This window comes from Stegodyphus dumicola, chromosome X1 (genome assembly GCF_044657685.1).
Source record: "Stegodyphus dumicola isolate Sdum_Otavi_A_Nest chromosome X1, ASM4465768v1".
Classification (NCBI taxonomy): Eukaryota; Metazoa; Arthropoda; class Arachnida; order Araneae; family Eresidae; genus Stegodyphus; species Stegodyphus dumicola.
The window spans coordinates 260,993,152-261,013,247 of NC_140780.1; the positions used below are offsets into that span (position 1 = coordinate 260,993,152).

Here is a 20,096-nt window from a genome sequence, read left to right on the forward strand (position 1 = left end):
TTCTTTCTGAATCTTTAGGTTTCAGGAGTAGAATATGATCTCTGAATTGACTTTTTGGAGTCTTTTTCAAAGAAATGCTTTTGGCGGCAGCAACGGTGTAGGAATTCGGGGTTTGTTCTAGAAACTTTGTTTCGAATAATTTTTTAACTTCGTGTTGTTGTTGCTGCAAATGTTCCTTCACTTCAGAAATAACTGTAGTATTTGAACGCTGAAGAGACAGTTGGTCTCTCAGTTCCGAAATTGTACCTTCGTGCTTCGCTAGAGTAAATTCTTGGTTTGCCACTATTTGACGAAGAGCTGTTAAATGGCCAGAAATATCTTTATGTTCTTGGGTATTAAGTTTTCTATTTTTGCCGATGTTTAGATTTATCAGTAATTCGTAGAATTTTATCAGTAATTCGTAGAATATCATTCAATCTGGAGGAGTCAGCATTTTCAGGATTGCTAGTTAAAGAATGGGAGATGTTTAATAATGATGGTGAGGAAGACCTATCTTTAGAAGCCATCGATAAGAGTTTAAAATTTCATAGCTCACATAAAACAAAAATGGCAAAAATCAGAAACTATTCATAAGCAGAGCAGAAAATTACTAGTACATGAAGTTAACAAAAATAAATAAATAAGTAAATAGTAGTGAATAATTGCTTATTAGGAATAAATGCTATTACTCACATAAAGTCTGACAAAAATAATTATAAATTCAGGTGTTATGCAGTTCCAATGTTTCTTAGGAAAAAGAATACATATATAAAGAAAGAAACTCAAAATAAATAAAAATACAGAATTATCTGTTGGTAATACTATATTATGTCAAGTCTTAACCAAAGGTTAATTAATTAGATAACTGTGAGTTGTCAGACGTACATTATATTAAGTCGTTAAAAGGAGTTCTAAACCTTATTCAGACAGGTATTTCTGCAAGTGAGTGTTAAGTAATCAGTATTATACTTAGAAAACAGATACAACAGTATGTAAAAACTTTTCAGAGTTAGGAAAAACACATAAAACACAATGTGAAAGGATAGGGGAGTATAAATAAGTATGAAAAGACACACTAGTTCCATTAACACATGTACATACGATTCTAAATACCAGATAATAATAATAACAATAATTGTAATGAAAATAAAATAATATTAAAATGAATTTTTTTAAAAAAAAGTATATTCTTTCTTAAAGTACTAGACTGCAGGAGTTAATAAATAAACCGTGAAGACTGGTAAACTGTGCAGAGTTCTGCTTACAAGTGAATAAAAATAGTAATTCAAGAATTAATTAATTGAAAAATAAGCGCATGGTATCAAACTGATAATGTGATGATCTGTGAAGATGCAGTATTTGACCCCGTTTCATTCAGTGCTTTTATCCTTTTAGAACTTTGGTTAAAGATTTAAAACACAGTTGTTGAAATTGGGCAAAAATGCTCCGCCGATGAAACTGAGAAAGCCGTGTGCATTGAAAGGGTTAGTTCTTATTAGATAATCCAGGAAAAACTTGCATTAATTGAGCTGAATATGGCATAATTTTAATGAGCTGTACTTCCTTAATTGCTTGAAATCATAACATCAAATAGCATCCATAGGTATCCTGGGAATGTGAATTAATCAAAAAGTTCAATTAATTTTATAGACGGCAGCACTATTACACAGGAAGAGTTTTATAAATAACTTGTGATCCTTGGCACTTCGCTTAACCACTTTCACAAATAAAGGAATATCGGCCGCGTTTCACGAGAGCAATAAAAACTAAGTATTTGCTGAAATAATGGTCGTAGAAAGTAAAGCTTTGCAGCACTGTGTTCGCGGTATGCTGCTGAAACTTGAGCTATACAATTGAAATAGACTTTTGTTTTTTAAACGACACTTACAACAATAGAAGCGAGAGCACGTGAAACTGCAGTCTACACAGCTGCGAGCGTCGGTCGCCACTTTGATAAAAAAAATACAACTCGGCCTCTAGCTTTGCTCGGTCTTTCACTATGGGGAAGGCCTTTAATAATGATCTTTTGAAATTTTCAAAGGTACATGTTTGGCTTTCGAATTCTCCTAATAAAAATTTCCCTATTCTCTTCCACCATAGTGAGGCCTGTCCTCTTAGTGCAGACGTGGCAATGGCAATTTTTTGTCTTTCAGGCACAGGGCATAACTGGAAATGATTTTCTAGGCCTTCTAAGAATATCGCCACCGAACTTTTTTCCGTCGAAATTGACGTTTGGCTTGATAGATGCTCTCATCGTTTGGACCAGGTATCCAAATCCTTCTAATCGGTTCGCCATTTCTTGTTGTTGGAGTTGTACAGGAGCTTCCATCCAGTTTTCGTCCATCTTGGTTCGTAAGGTGTTCGGGCGCCAATATGATGTTGCGTGGCCCCAACTTGTCCGCAACAGTAGTAGTGACTGCTATGAACTGTAAATTATACAAACTCGTAATAAGGGTTTGAATCCCTTTTTATTTCACTTTAGAAATCACAGTTGCGTTCACTTAACGTTCACAAACTACGCCGACTCGGCGGTTAAACAAAATAGAAAAGTACAACTAAAAATAAATGACAGGATGAATAAATAACGAAGTCACTATCTACGAGGCTCTATAATCGTAGCTAACTTAACCGCGTTCTAAGATATAGCTGAGGTTCAGCAAACTTACTGATTAAGAAGTTGAAAGATTCAAGGAACTGCCGAAATAGGCACACAGGCCGAAACGCTCGGTTCTTAAATTTTCTACCTAGCAACCTTCACGCTCGCGATTCAAGAAGCACCCTTACAATCTCGTTTCCCTTCTATTTAACTCAATTTACTTCTGCTAAAATTTGAATACTCTGCGCTTTCTACTACAATTTGCATACTCTGGCATTGGCAATTCTAGGGGAAAGTAAAGGCTTGACAGGAAAGATAGCTTAAAATAAATGTTAGTTAAAATAAATATAAACCGTACAAGTTCTTTAATAGGGAAATTAAAGAATGGCATTTAATCACATCAGCTTGTCTAACAATTTTAAACCTAATGAGAAATGTATTGCCGAGGGATGGTACTTTCTAGCATCAGCTTAATTTTTAAGTTACCCACAATGCACTAAACCAAATTTAAACAAAACTACATGAAACCCTAATTTTCAGGAAGCGAAACACCATTAACAAGCAAGCAAAAAGAATAAGGGACTTGCAAATTAGAAACTTAACATAGAGTTCAAATTTAGCATACTTGCTATCCCCTTAAAACTCGCTTACCACTAACAGCCACACCCTGCAGCTTATTATGACACGCATACACATATATGTTTTGCGTGGAAGAAAGGATGAATCCTAGAATATAATGTAGTGAAGAAATAATAATATACAAACGCTATGTCGACCATCTCTTTACAATACTTTGAATGTTACCGGTATCTCTCAGAAGATAAATTAAACATGAATATAAAATATAATAAACTTAATAATACCCAAAATACAATAAATTATATTGTAACAAAACGAATTTTAAAAAATTTACAAGTCTCAACAAATACCGATCCTCAACCCACAGCTCGGGAATTAAGGAACTATCTCAGAGCATATAATATTTTATCCTGTATTTCACTACTTTTGGTGCTAAATAATATTCCACAGATTTTACATAAATAAAATCTATAACATAATAGGTATTTATACTATATGTAGTTTTCGATGTAAAAAGATTAATTATTAACTTTCGTACTGTAAAAATTCCATTTAATAAGTATGAATATACTCATACTTATACACTAATTATAAGTATCTATTTATTAGATAACTAATTTAATTAAATTAAATTCCTATAGAAAAATTACATAAAAATACCACTTACGTATATATATATTAATAATTTATTATTACAAAAAGTTTTTCATGTATCATCTCCTAGAAACATCAATTTAATTAAAGAGATGAATTATTGGTATAAATTTGAGTCAGTGTTTTAGGTATAAGTTATTTAGATTTCTATTGTAGAAAAAATAGTACTTTAAAAAGTGTATAGAAATGTGTATAGAAAAATGGTGTTATTATTTTGAACCATAAAAATTCTAAATAGTAAAATTTAAAGTACTGAAAAGGTAGCTGTTGTTATTGACGGTAGATTATATAATATAAAAAAATACCTTATTGTGAGCATTTCCTGTATTTACAATGCCAAATGAAATTTATATAGTGCAGTATTTAGCAGTATAAATAAATCTTATGTACAGCCTTATTCAAACACAGTTAAAATTACTATCATTGCAATTAAACGGATATAGCACATATAGTTACATTTGTTTACAAACAGTTTTATTTATGCTAATATATCTATAAACAGATAAATTTAGTGCAACAAAAGTGTTTTAGCGCAACAACATACTGTGGAAATGGTAGTTACAAAATTGTAACTACTGAAAGAAAATAATGTTTAAATATTATTCTAATTATATTTTAATGCAATGCTAAAAACAGTGTCTTTACAAGACTCATGATTTGAAAAGCTTTAGTTACTACACCTAAATCAATTGATTATACGGTGAAACTTTCCTAAAACAATCAACTCCACAATTCAAGATAATGCCAGTTTCTTGTAGCCTTACAAAACTATAAGTAATTTTTAAGTACTGTTATTTAATTATGTTCCTGACAAATGTGTCACTGTCAGAGGTGGTCATTTAAGAAAATAACCACTATATGAGGTTTCACTTAACGTATTCAAACAAATAATTCATATTTTATACTCCTAAAGACTAGCACATTTAATATTACATAAACTCTATTAATTATTCACAAATCTATTTCTATTTCAAAAGCAATTTATGAAAAAAACCATTTGAAATTTTCTTCATCAAACTAAAAATAATGAAAGTTAAAGTATGTATAAAAATAAATATATGTGTTTTAACAAAATAGCGCAAAATATTTAATGTAACAATGTGGTTCTAATCTCATACTTATAGAGAAAAATAGACGAAAAAGTAAAAACTATGTAAGCAAATATGATCATCTAAAAATTTTCACATAGTTTTAGTAATGGAAAAAAGATTCCTTAAGTCCTTGCATGTCTTGTCTACCTCATTCAAAAAGTAATAAACACATTAAATATTTCAATGTTTACTTCATTAATAAATTTTACCTTTTTTGTTCGCGAAATATAATTAGTACATTTTTAAGACAAAAAAAAAACATTCTTTTATTTCGGCCACATCACATTAGTCGAAAAATTGAAAATTGAATCAAGCAAGATCATTTTTAAGTAAGGTATGCTCATTTACTAGTACATAATATTCAAATGATAAAGCATCTACATGAACAAGCTTTAAAAAGTATTTCTAAACTGCAATCAAAAATAAATTTTCATAAATACAGTTTCAGTAGAATGCAAAAACTATATTTGTGCATCTGATGTAAACAGATTGACTTATCAAGTCTGAAATTATCACTTTTCAGTCTTTAAGCACATTGCTTCTTACGATAAAGGTAAAGATGGAAAATTAATTTCACGCACAGAAACTCCATTTCAGAACTAGTCAACTATCCACAAAGTTCTCTCAAACATTAGACACGATTACACATGCATCGCTTTAGTGGTATTTGTTTTCATATTCACAGTCAATGCTGGTATTTTATTATTAATATCTAAACAGTAAATCATAGTAAATTATTTATTGCGTTACTACAGCCTACTATCCAAGAAGACCATAACACAAACATCGCGTACAACATTAACTTGAACGGCGCCATAATGCTTCTTTGGGAAACTTTTTCTGAGAGCGTGGGAGGGAGAGAAATTTTTTCTCTCACGTCAGCGTCAACTCGGAGAAAAACAGTTTTGTGATTGTGAATGAACTTGGTCGCGTTAAAGAGATGTTGGTTGATACCGGTGTTTATTTGTAATATCAGAAACGTAGGTGCGTATGTGTGTGTATTCAGAGAACCAACTCGTAGCAAAAACCACCTCCCTAAGATGACCGCCGCTGAAAGAAACCTGTATTTCTGAAAACATAAGTATATTTTGGTACGGAACATTCCATCTGTAAGGCGACCATAGACAAAGAAAATTCTGCAAGTACGGCTGGTCACTTTAGAGAGATTCACTCCGTAGATACAACCTCCCTAAGACGACCACCTCTATAAGGTAAACGTATTTCTGAGAACGTGAGTATATATTGGTATTGAGCATCACCTCTCTAAGGCGACCACTTGCAAAGATGCATTTTTATTTGCGGCTGGTCGCCTTAGAGAGACCTCGTTATGTATGGTATATATGATTACTGTTATTGTTTCCGACATAAATTTTTTAAAAATCAAATAAATAAGCATATTTAGTAAAAACCCTCTCTAAAACGACCACTTGCGTTTCCAGCTTACTCTGATGGTCTTAAAGAGATTATATTTTCATTCTATTAATTTTATTGTTTACAAGAAGTCTATTAACGTCAGACAGAAAATTAGCATAATCCCATATAAACCAATAGAAGATTTATTATATTGATATCAGTAAACCAGATAACCAGTAAAAGTCAATATAAAACAATACAAACAAGTCGAAAGTTCTGACATTGATGTTGGTTGTATGGGTGTTGATTGATACAAGTAAGAAAAACCCACAGAGATCAATAGAAACCAATAAAAGTCAGTAGAGATCAAACAAAATTATACAGGTACCAGTAGAAAGTTTTACTGGTTTCTATAAGGCATTTTGCAACCAGTAAGAAAAACCCACAGAGACCAGTAAAAGCCAATAGAAACCCATAAAAAGTTTTACTGGTTTCTATAGGGCATTTTTAGCAGAGCTATCAATTAAATGCAATTTAAATTTGAACAGGGGCCACGAATTTAGATACGTCTTCGAACATTTCGAAAAAAATTTAATTTTTTTTCTGTAATCGTCGCCATATAAACTCTTATATGTATGATTCTTGAGTATGGTGGCTTGAGGAGCCCCATGTTGGCGTTTATTATCCCATTTTGTGTTGCCCTCACATTTCTTCAACTGTTTGTATATGACATCCAGTGTCTGGCTCTACGAAATTTTATTTGTGGTTAGCTGTGAGAGGATCATATCCTGCTTCTTTCAGATCCTCTGTTTTGTCTGCTTTCCAGCAATCAGAAAAAATTGTACTACCGTCTGGGACATTTTTTTCATTCACGCCAAGTAAAGTTTTAGCTGAGGGATCCGAAGCAGCTACAAGAAACATTTTATTGTCTCTCTACGTAGGTCTCCGAAAACCCACTGTGGAGGAAGTACACGTCCACAGTTACCACTCGTAAAAAGACTCGTCAACCTCTACTGTTCTGTTATTCCCACCGATTTTAACTTCCGGTTTGCATAACAAGGCCGTGAGCGCAAACGTCCCGCATATAAGTATTATAGTCGACAAGTTTATTGTGGTTCATTTTTAATTGCATATTTCAAAACTCAGTTGAGGTCAGCTCATGGCACCAACAGTTAACAAATTTTACAACTGTAAAAAAATTTAGGCTCGATCCTTTAAAAACCATGGATGAAATCTGACACCTTTTTTTTTTTTTCCCCGGCAAGCTTTATGATTATTTTTACAAAATCTTCGCCTATATTCGAAGAATTTCTTTATCTTGTAATAATTTAACTCCTTCCTCTTCATCTTTAGGTAATTTCCAGCTAATGAAATCTTTTGTTTTTTCAAAAAATGCTTTTAGTCAAATAACATATGCAAAGAAAGTCATTTACCAAATTACGTTTCGTGTGGTTCAAAAAAGAAAATTCTACATATCATAACACAGGAATATTTGGTTCAATTTTACTCGTAAAACCGAGATGACTTAGCTGATCACATTGTTGCTATCTCCGGCACATTATTACGTATTTTAACAGTGTTCCTTCGGAATGCCCGTATAACAGAGAAGTACCCAGAATTTTTTCATTGTGGTGAAAATGCTACAATCATCAATCAGTTCATGTATGGTGAAATGTGTAGTATGGTCTTAAATCTAGAAAATATCGCTATAGATATTAAAGAAAGTGGCAGAGATTGCTAAAACAAAAACAAAAACAAAAAAATTATTGACAATTTAATGGGGATTTTCGAAGAGGCAGTTATCTGACTCAAATAATGGAACTTTGCTACTGAAGAAGAATTTGTGTCCGTCTATAGAATTAAAGAGAAATTGTTAGCGCAAAAAGGAAGCAAATTAAACAATTCGTATCGAAATAAATTTTTAATAAAGCAAATGGATGAATACTGAGCTTTTCTTTTTTGTAAATTTTGATTCTCTTTAGGTTGTACATACTTTGTTATTTCCTAAATTACTATTTCATATTTTTAATTTTATAATTACGATCTTTCTAGATTTAAACTTAAGATTTAATATGTAGAAAAATTCCAAATCCCGAATTGTCAAAGTCCCGACAATTCTGAATCTCGGACGTCGTACTATATCCCTGACAGCAGTCAGTAAAAGGTCGTGCTACACAGGATAAAAAAAAATTGCAGTGACAGTTTCTTTTTAAAGGATGTTCATGGTCTGAACAACCTTTTGATATTTAACAAATGCTGTTTAGCACTAGACAAAAACAAATCTAGAAGACGTTAAATCAAATCGATGGAACGTCAAGCATAAAATTGTTTAATTTTTGTGGCATTCGCACAGAATGAGGAAGTCAAACAGAGCTGAATAAATAGGTTCTGCATGCTTTCATAGAGGACTGGGAAATAAAATGCATTAATACTTTACCTTCTGTTTTGGCATGACATGAAAAGGAAAATTTTCTAGATTTCATTACAAGTGCTTTGTAATACTGCAATCCAATGCACACACGGTTAGCAGTTGGTAACTTGTGGAAAAATGCTCAACCCAAGCTGTATGGCATGAGTGTAATTTATTAAATAACAATTAGGTTACCTTTTTTCGTAATCTAAAAACAATCCTATTAATGCATTATAACAAATAACCACATATCTTAGAAATCCCAGAAATATTGCCATCTGATTACCATGCTTTTGATTTCAACAAAGTTCTTAGTTGTGTTAGAAGATATCAAACAGTATTCAGCCTCCAAAGTTGATTTATGGTTTTTGACATAGTCTTAAAAGCCAGATGGGAAAAGGTGATAGACGACGTGACTACGTTAGCTATTATGTGTGTTTTCTGTGTGATACAATTTCAAAATACATTAAATAACGTATTTTGAAATTAAGTAATAAATGCGTTATAAATGCCTTTCTAATTATGCGTTATAAAATATATTTTTATGTCTTATTAGGGCAAGCTATAAAATTATAAATTATTATAAAATTTTTAAAAGTGTGAAAGCTAGTAGTGTATACGCCCGAGCTTTTATGGTTCCACATGGAAAGACATGGAAGTCTGTACGTCCAACCAAAGAAATATTACCCCAAACAAAGACAGTGCCTTCTCCTTATGCTTCTCTTTTACGGATGTTTGATGGATGAAAACGGGTTCCAGGTTTTCTCCAAATCAAATAACGGCTAATATCGTTCTAGAGGCCAAACCTCGGCTTATTCGTAAACAGCTCTCTATTGATCAGCTGTTCAATGGACATGTTGATGGGCCTACCTCAAAAGTTTCCTTCTGTGACGTACCGTTAGCGGCAATGCAAATGTTTGGGTGCCTCGTGTATAGACCTCCTTCGTGAATCCTTTTACGCATGGCTGACGTTGACACCAACCTTCCGATGTCTGCTACAAGGGATAATCTGAGTTACGTTAGAGTTGCGGTTCCATTCCTTCGTGCTCATAAATACAAATATCGGTCATAGGCACTCGTCGCAGCGGTTGGTCGTCCTTGGCTGAAACTCCTGAATGCCGAATATATGGTTAGAAATTTTTGCTAAAGTTTACGAACCACAGAAGACCTCATATTTAGACATCTGGCCATTTCTATCTGGTTTTATTCTGCCTCTAGTCTCCTAATAGCTCTCCATCGCAGTTCTTCGGGCAAATGATGGAGAACATTATTACAAATTTGCTATCCCAGATTTCTTAACTTAGGATCAAAGCAATTTGTAAGCTTTCTTTGAAATATGCAATTTTATGCTCCGCGCAGATGAGGTATTTCTATTGCTGTGCCACTAATTTGCATACTGCAGTTTTACTCAACAATTCTTATTTGACAACATAGTCAAATTTTAGCATTGGCTTATATTTGAATGAGTAAATGAGTTATCATTAATTTTGTATTTGAACTTTTCACTGTATGAAAACTCTACCAAATAAAGTAATAGCAATTGTTTATGCATTATCCTTTTGAAGCAGGAGTCCTAAACTTAAAATTAGGCATACGAAATTCTCTTTTGGTTCTTACAAACGTTGAAAGTAGAAAATTTTTATTTTGTACCTGCTATACACTGAATGTCTGCTAATCAAAGGAAAAGAAATACTTATTGAATATTTCAAAGTACCACTTTGTATTGGTAAGAGGTTATAAATATTAAGTTTTTTTGTTTTAATATAATTTTTCAATTTCAGAAACAAATACCTATTAAAGATTCTATTGAAAAAAGAACTAAAGCATTACTTCGCTTTTAAGTAATTTAATACCATTAAATTTCAGTTCAAAAGAATCAAATGAAAAGAAAATCGTTTAAAATTTATTATTCCAGTGTTAGTTTTTAACTAATTTAGTTCCCAGAATCTCATGTTTATGTTTCAGTATCCACTGCTGGCCATTAAAATTGCAACACCAGGAAGGAATAATCTGACGAACGTGAAAATCACATGAAAGGAGGAAGAGGTTGGAATATGCAAATGAATTGCGCATTTAGACGACGCAGGAGGGAGAAACGACATTTGAAGAACTGCATAAAAGAAAAGTTGTGTAGTAGATTTGTTAATCGGAAAGCGCTTTGCAAGGTCGGATTTTGCTCAGAATATCGTGTTATATCTCGAATAAAAAGAAATGCCCAGTATCCGCTCATACGGTGTATCGACGTTTGCAGTAGCGTGAACTATCAGCACAGCGACCATTAATTCGGCTCTCCTTGACAATGCAGCATAAAGAGGGACGGCGACTCTAGTACGCCGAACGGCAAAGTTGGATACAGGAGTGGCACAATGCCATCTTTTCAGACGAGTCCCGGTTCTGCGTGCAGTATTCTGATGGCCGTATACGTGTCTGGAGGCTCCGAGGAGACTGCACGTCGCCTGCTTGCTTTCAATATCGGTGTAGGGACCCTGTACTTGGTGTGATGATTTTGGCAGCCAATGGGCTCACGACTTGCACATCTCTAGTTCGGATCGACGGTAATTTGAACGCAGATCGCTACATTTTTGAAATTTTATGTCCAGTGGTTGTGCTCTATCTTCGAGGCTTGCCAAACGCCATCTTCCAACAAGATAATGCAAGACCACATGTTGCACGTCATGTTCTGACCTTCCTCAATACCCAATGTGTTCGACTGCTGTCCTGGCCTGCGCGGTCTCCAGATGTGTCACGTCCGGTAATAGTTTGCTGAGAGACTTCCCGCCATCCCTTTTCAGGTAGTACGGTTGATGAAGTGTGGCATAAAGTTGAAACAGCATGGAATGAGCTGCCCGTTTCTGTCATCAGAGCCCATTTCAACTCCATGCCTAACCGGGTGAAAGCCGTTTTAACTACCATGAGTTGTAGCAGTTTCTACTGATTTCGCAACCCTGTGAACCACCAAACTGCTTACCAATTTCATCATTTTGTGTTCATGCTATATCTTTTACATACATTAAATATCTCTTTTGTATTTGCTTTCCTTCATGTTGTTGCAATTTTAATGGCCAGCAGTGTATATAAATGCACACTTATAGGCATACTTCATGATCCTAGGAGTAAATGTTTCAAATATTCCTCTTATAGTGAAAATTAAATTTAATATAATAAAATGCTACTAAACTCAACATAATTTTCTTGATATTTGATTTATGAATATCAAGAAATTGATGTTTACTACAATACGCTTACTGAGACAAATCGGGTGCAACGAACATGGCTGTAAATACTTCAAGGAGACTGCTTTTCAATTCCAAATGCTATATGATTGCATTTGCTTTTTAATTTATTTGGACGCTATCCCAAACTAATGCAAATTTGGTTTAATTGTCTATATCATTTCAGTCGCATTTCTCCGTGAAAAAATATAACTATAAATTTCTTCCTTATAATATTTTTTAATAATGTAATAAAAATTTACTTTTTTAATTCTTCTGTAAATTCTTTTTAACAGGTAAAATTAGTAAGTTCGTACACAGGCGATATCAGTATTTTAGGTATAGCGGAAACTTTTGTTCTACGTTTAAATGCCATTGATGCTTGTGCCTGTCTAGTTGAATGTATGTTGCTGCTGGAGGAATTTCCTGCCACCGTACAGGCATTGCATGAAGCTATTCAGAATATCTTAGATGCATGTTACGAGTTGCTGAAAAATAAAGGATTGAAGAACTTTTTGAGACTGGTTTTGATCACGGGAAATTTTATGAATAGTGTAAGTTTTAAATTTCCTATATGAATGAACTTTATTAATAAATTTTCTTTATTTCTAGGTTCTGTTTATAAATTTTTAGATTAGTTTTTATTTTGTGATTTGGACAATTATTGTTATTTTCTTTATTTCTAGGTTCTGTTTATAAATTTTTAGATTAGTTTTTATTTTGTGATTTGGACAATTATTGTTATTTAATTACAAATTTTTGTATAACACATTTATTACTTTATTATTTTCTTTCAAGTAGTAAATCATGAGTTCCTGTTTATCTATTTAATTCATTAATTTAGTTGCATTTTAAATGAATTATCAGACTAATCTTTTCATCTATTATCTTTTCATCAGACTAATCTATTCATAGTTACGTAATGATAACGATCAAAATCCTTCAGCAGGGTGATAACGATTGCATTTATAAATAATCTCATTTCCAGGCAAGGGGAAGTATATTTTGGAATGAATTATAATAATTAATATCTTCTGGCGTCTGAGTTTAAGTTAAACTTGAACAATGTCACTTAAAGAATAAAACTGTAGGAATCTTAAGCAAGTATTTTGATAAAAACATATGCACTAAGTATGTTATATTCATACTGGGAAAATCTGGCAATCTACTAAAGCTGATATCCGGTAAGGTCTTAAAAACTTCGAGCTACTTTAGTCAGAGGTCTGAAATTTTCCCTACTTTCCTTTCAGAAAAAGAGAAAAATCAGTTTATTACTATGAATTAATCACAATTATATGAAGCTAATTTAAAAAAGATTAAGCATTGTTATGAATTTTTAATATGTATGCATAATTTTAATGAAATTATATGTGATACTGAAGTATCTTTTGTATAATGTAACATAAAATGTTTAAAAAAGAAAACCTCTGTCGGAAAAAAAAAGGTTACGGGGCAAGTCTATTTGACATTATCCGGCACTTATAGATAACAGTATGTGCCTTCCAGTAATTTCGAGAAATGGAAGGTTCTAGAGATTTCTCGGCGACCAGGTGAAAACTATATAAGACCGGAGACAGCAATTGTTCCCAGTCGTTAGTTCAGAGCTGACTTCCGAGTATTGAGAGGCCTCCGTGAGAGCTTCGTCTATTAAATGGGCCTTGCACTGCGTTGTGCTTCCTATTCTTAGTAATTTGAAGTGTAACTACTGATTCTGCTCTGTGATACCGAGAAGAGCTGTACGAGTACGTTTCAGGAAAGTTCCAGAGCTGTAAATTGTTTCTTTTGGGAAAATAAATTTTATCAAGTTATCATCGGTTTCTGTATGCGTTCAATCCACTATGAACCCGTAGGCCCGCAGCAGTATTCATACCCCAAAAATCAAGAACAGCGTTTTAATAATCGTTGAATCAAACATTAATAAGAATTGATCCCAAGTCAAAATGACCGACAACAGTAGCGTTCTTAGCATACCTAGGAATGAAATGCAAAACTCTGTAATCTGTCCCTTTTAAATTTCTGACGAGTTTAAAAGGAATTAATAAACCTGAAAAGACAACAGCTATTTTTTATGGGAGAGAATAAGCAGACAGGCGGAACTATATTGCCTTTCAAACAACAAAAATAAAGTTAAAAACTTATAAATATATTTAGGGTGATTCTAAATTACTTTTACAAATTAAGAGGGGTGATAGTACTCATGCAGATGAGCAATAATTACCATAGAACATAGGGCCGCATTCCACTCTAAGAGGCAGAAAAGAAGAATATTAAAATTCCAATCTGAACTTACAACAGTGTTGGGAGAGCGAATGAAAGACACCAAATGTTGCACAATTAATTTAGTGACAAACTCACAGAGTGCACAAAACGAATAAAACCGATAACTTGGCGTTCGAGTGTAAATTCGAGCTGAGACTTTGATGGCTAACACTCAAATGCACATCTTTCGTTGGCAAGGTCTCAACCTCGCAAATGATTGCAACAAGTTAATAATCTAAATTATCAGGGAGAAATTATCTATTAGGGGAAAAAACTAGTAGTTGTTTTTCTCTTTGTCATCTTCTATCTTGTCTTCCTGGACTCAATCTACTGCGCTTATTCTACTTTAAGGGCCCTTCTATGGGACGCGAAGTTCTTACAGCGGGAACGCAGCATGAGCTTTTCATGCTAATCTCGGCATGCAGCGGACGTCGTTTTCCCAACATTGTTGTAAGTTCAGATTGGAATTCTAATATTCTTCTTTTCTGCCTCTCAGAGTCGAATGCGACCCTATGTTCTATGGTAATTATTGCTCATCTGGATGAGTACTATCACCCCTCTTAATTTGTAAAAGTAATTTAGAATCACCCTGTATATACATACATATATAAGTCAGAGAAGGAAACATTTTATCTTGTACCTTGCAACATCTAAAGGTGTCTACTTAAGTAAACTATTTGTTATCCACCTAACGCTGAAATTATCTCTTTTGTTTAGCGAGTTCCTGTCTAAAAACTAACATACAATTTTATTTTCCACGGCTTGTCGTATTATAACTAAAAATAATTAAAAATCCGATTACTCCTCAACCTCAACTTGCTGCTAACCTGTAGTACATTGGTTGGATTATAATTCAAAAAAGGTCTACGCGAAGCTACAAGGCTATCGGGTCGGATAGAAACACACAAGTAGCTTTCAGCACTTACTGAAGGTGATTAGTGTCAAATGTTCATTTAAATTATAAATGTCACAACCTCTTTCTCTTACTGATTCTAGATTGGGTTCTTAGGCTCACACCGTAAAAAAAAAATTCTGAAACGTTACTAAAAAAACTCATGGAAATTGGGATGCCATGCGATATTTGAGTAACAATAACAGGTGCATTCTTTGTAACTTTACAAGGATTATGCCTGTAATGGTTACAGATCTTTTCCTTGTCATATTACAGCAAATAATTATGGAAGCAGAACATATTTCTCTCATGTAAAATCCCAAACGATACATCTGTAATGTTACAGATTATTTGCGTGTAATATTACAGCAAGTAATTATGTAAAAAGAACATGTTTTTCTCATGTAAAATCCCAACAGATATATATGTAACCATTACAGGTTATTTGCTTGTATTATTTCAGGAAGTAATTATGTTAGTATAACGTACTTTTCTTATGTAATATCCCAAACTATGTATCTGTATAGGTTAGAGATTATTTGCTTCTTATATCACATTATGTAATTACATATGTTGAATGTATTTGTTACAACTGAAATATTAAAGGATATATCTGTAAAGATAACAGATGTTTTGTCTAAAATGATGGCTTGTTATAATAAAGTATGTTGAATTCACTATTCAATATGTTTGAGTAAAAGAATGGTATGTATATATACACCATTCTTTTAGGAAAATATTCTATTGCAGAGTTCTTTTGTTTTAATGAAGAGAAACTTAGCGCGATATAACTGAAAGGTTTTTCAAATTATTACCAATCTGAAGAAGAATTTTGATTAATTTAAAAGTTCCAAATTGATATGCTTCTCTTTAAATTAAATTTATGTTACAACAGAAATCCTTTATATTACCAAGTATCCTTTATATTATATAACAGAAGGGGATCTTAAAATTACATTTGTCCTATGAAATATCTGAAAAAAATCAGTATGCCTCATTTTAGTTTCAATTCATAAGGTAACTTTTTTCCGTTCAGTAATCTTAACTGAAATAGACAGATACTGCTTTAGATTAACCTTATTTGAGTAAATGTATTGCAAGTGCAGGATGATATGATTACATTATTACAGTACAACACATTTTGCAAAGTATTTCTGTTAAGAACTCAAAATAGCTTTTCTCCATGCTTCAAAAACATTATTCTCTCTCCATCTATAAAAAAGTATTTCCAGTAAGGAATACAACACACCAATGAACCTCATTTTGTTACCACTTGGTATCCAAACTTTGTTTCGTATGTTTGAATTACATCGCCCAACTATTCTTTTTATTCTTATCTGTACTCTCTGTCAACAACATGTAACATTACAATTAGAAGTTTATTCAGTCTACTACTCTTTGAAATTACAGATGGTAGTTGCATAACTTTTAATTTCCCTTGAATTAATAGCAAGAGTTCTTTCATTAAAAATCAAATTTTATGCTTTTTAAGAAAGCACAAAATTTTACAAACTGAATTTTTCAAGCCTTGCTTCAATTAAAATACTTAATATAACTATGCCTTTAAAAATTTGTTTAAAAAAATTAATATTTCAGTTTAGCTTAAAAATAATGTATTTTTATTTTTTATAATTTTATTCCACTCTTCCCACAGATTTACAAACAAAATATGTAATAAATCTAAGCTTAGTTTTTACAATGCACCCAAAATTAACCAGTTTGTCATCACTTTCATACTAAATCAAGTTTCAAAATTGATTCTATGGAACAAAATCTTACAACTTAATTAATCATTCTTGAAATGTTTTATATCCGTAAAAACGTTCTCATTTTATTAAACAGTTTAAGTACTCTTCTCATTATCTATCAGTTAAAACTTCAAAGTTATACAACGCTCACTTATATTATCATAAAATAAAATGAAGTTTTGGAATAAAAGTAAATAAATAATTTCAAAGTTTACCGAACCACCATCGAAACTAGTCCTGTGAGAATTTTGAAAATATAACGCTGATTTTTGTTGTTTGACTTCTGAAAGTTATAATTGTTTATATGAAAAATTAATTTAATATTTTCAGTATGAAATAATTAGATGAATTTGCATGCATAAACGAAGCAATTATGGTTCAGCAGTCAAGGTTTATATCCTGAAAACAAATATCGCTGTTAGATGAATTTTAAATGTAAGGCCTGTAAAAATGCCATTCAACTCGTATCTAATTTATTAAATCATATTTAGTACAAAAATCTGAATTTAGTATTCTTTGTACCTTTTAATAATGAATTTCACTACACATAACTATTTTATTATATTATTCCTATTAAATTCTAAAAAATTATGAAGTTAAAAATTCATTAAAAGCAACAAATTATCAAATTAAGGAAAATATATTAAGCTAAAAAAATAATGGCCCACAAAACTAATCGGTAGTAGATAGAAATAAAAGATAGTATTTTAAAAGCATGTACACAGGTTACGAGTACTTAGTTGCGTGTTGCATATTTACATATATATTCCATAATCATATACTTTAAAAAAGGAGTCTTTCTTTATGACATTTTAAGCATTTATTTGTATACATTGAATTTGAAATGCTTTTCATTTTATAAACCTATATATATATAGTTTATTAAAGGTTCTTCAAACTTTTTGATAATAAATTTACTTGATTTCAGATTGCAAGCATCTCCAGTACTGGTTAAATAATCTTCTTTGTTAATAGGTTATAATATAAAACCTTTTAAAATAAAAAAAAAAATAAGTTTTCATAGATTAAAAAACTTTTCGTTTTCCAACTCATTTTCAAATACGTGTTTACTATATAATAAATAAATTTAAATCCTTTGCGATAGCTGAAATTGCAAATTAAAGACTCTGTGATTAAGATTGCCAATTCTGACCACTAAATGTAAAAGCCGCTTTAGAAAAGAAGTACTATTTTAATATTTCATGCTACACAAGAACTGATTTTTAATTTTTTAATAATCATCTTTCTTTAAAAGTTGCCTCGAATTCTTTCTATGTTAAAGAACGACATTATCATCTTTCAAACTTTAAACTGCTACAACGTCTCGTTTCTTGCATTACAAAATTACATGTTAACCAAATTTAAAGTACACAATAGGCATCACAAAATTACCCATAAATTCGTAAATGAAAGGTATGAGTTTTCAACATCTACTGCATAATCAATGCTATATAGTTTCAGAAAGTGTTAGAAACCTTTCCACCTTGTTCATTATCTACTTCTAATCTTGTTTTATAAAACCACAAATACTTTAAATGTTAAGACAAGGCAATGATTTATTTTTTAATTTAATTCAGTGTTATTTTATAATAATATTCAGAATTTTTTTGATATTACTATAAAATCTTAGCATAATACAAATAAATATGTTTCAATGTAAAACATAAATGTGACATTGTCTTTTTTATGACCAAATTATTAAAAGATGCATTTCAATTCAAAAACAATATCATTTAGAAAGTGATATTAAAATGTATTACCAATTATTATAAATTTTGAGATTTGCATGCAAAATTGTGAAACATACATGTGACAAAAGAAAACGAACTTTATGCCATTAAGAAGTTTATTCAATTTTTAATTTTATTGCGAAAGTATTTTACTGGTAATATTGTGAAGCAAATAATAGGCTAATGATAAAGATACAGAAATAAATTAATTATTTTTATTAAAGTAATAAATTAATTTAAAAATAAATGATTTAGTGAATTCATAATAAACTTGTTATTTAATTCAAATAATATATAATTTAATTCATAAACTTTACATAAAATCTGAAAAGGAAAAGGAATTAATTTAAAAATAATCTTGTCTCTTGAGCAGATCGAAAAATGAAAGAATGATTCTTCTTTTTTTGCACATATAAAGCATGTCTCCTCCTCCTTCTTGTTTTTACTAATTTAAAAAAAAAATTAAATCATGCTCTTGAAAAGTTCATAAAAATTACTTTAATAGATGTTTTAAACATTTGCAATATAACACTTTTTATTACATGCCCTTATAAGAACTATTCTTAACTAATGAAGAATAGCTTAAATTATTTTAAAAATTGAATTACAGTGAACTGTCTCATTGCGACTAGCTGCCTCAGTCACTTCTTAAAATTAACCTGTACTTCTCACAAAATAACTAAGCATAACTTAGTAGACATAACTTTCCTAGCATGCCTATTTTTATTGAAATCTTCAGGAATCTGGTAGCTTAGAGAAGGTTCACTATACAAAAATAGCAAATACGCAAAATAAATGAAGCCATTATTGGTAAATAATACAACGTAATATACAGTATACTTATTTTCAGAAAAAAAATTTCTAGCATTGAAAAATATTAAATTATCTATTATTTTTTAATTTCTAAAACAATATTAGAGATATGTGCCAAATGAATCACCGAATCTCAAACCCTAAGTAACGTATTTACTCACTTATTTCTTCCTAGCTTTCTTTTAGCACAGGGTTTTGAAATTTTTTTAATTATTTACCTAATTTTCACCTTCCTTCAGCCGTTCATACAGTGAGTTTCCCTAAATTTTAAAACATTCAGTCATGCAGTTGTTGTTTTCGTATTAATAACTAATTTGCCTTGGATTTTAGGTGCATGATTAATAAAACAATAACAGTGAACAGCTTCAAGGGTGTCTAATGCTCTTCATGTCATATTCCCTATTTTTTTTTTTTTTTTACTAATTTTATCATCTGAAATGGAGAGGGGAAAATTAGGCAAAAATTTTAACTTCCAGAGGACACAGTGAAGCAAGAACATAAATGCAAAGTAATCATGGATAAACTACTCGTAACTATCATAATTTTATTTCTTTAAAAGAAACCTGCATTTCAATAAGAATCCACGTAATTACGACATTTAATAAGTTATATCATTTCTACTTTTCTATAACTCGAATTTCTCCCATTCTTGGTGTCATCTTTGCTACTCCTTAGGCCTTAAATCTTATATAAATAATTAGAGAATTTGACTATGCAGCTGACGCGGCAAAATTGCGGAGTGGATATCGATTGCTTCACTGTGTGTTTGCTTTACATTCA

General features: G+C 31.5%; 1 protein-coding gene across 2 annotated transcripts in view; it reads left to right on the top strand.

Annotated features, from left to right (window-relative positions):
• The window catches only part of LOC118206137 (inverted formin-2-like), a 290,618-nt gene that overhangs the window by 201,833 nt on the left and 68,689 nt on the right, over nt 1-20,096 (top strand). For both annotated transcript variants that reach the window (XM_085807614.1, XM_085807615.1), the window contains one exon: nt 12,171-12,428. In XM_085807614.1, the coding sequence (XP_085663740.1) occupies nt 12,171-12,428 (258 nt within the window). The remainder of the gene's footprint in view (nt 1-12,170; nt 12,429-20,096) is intronic.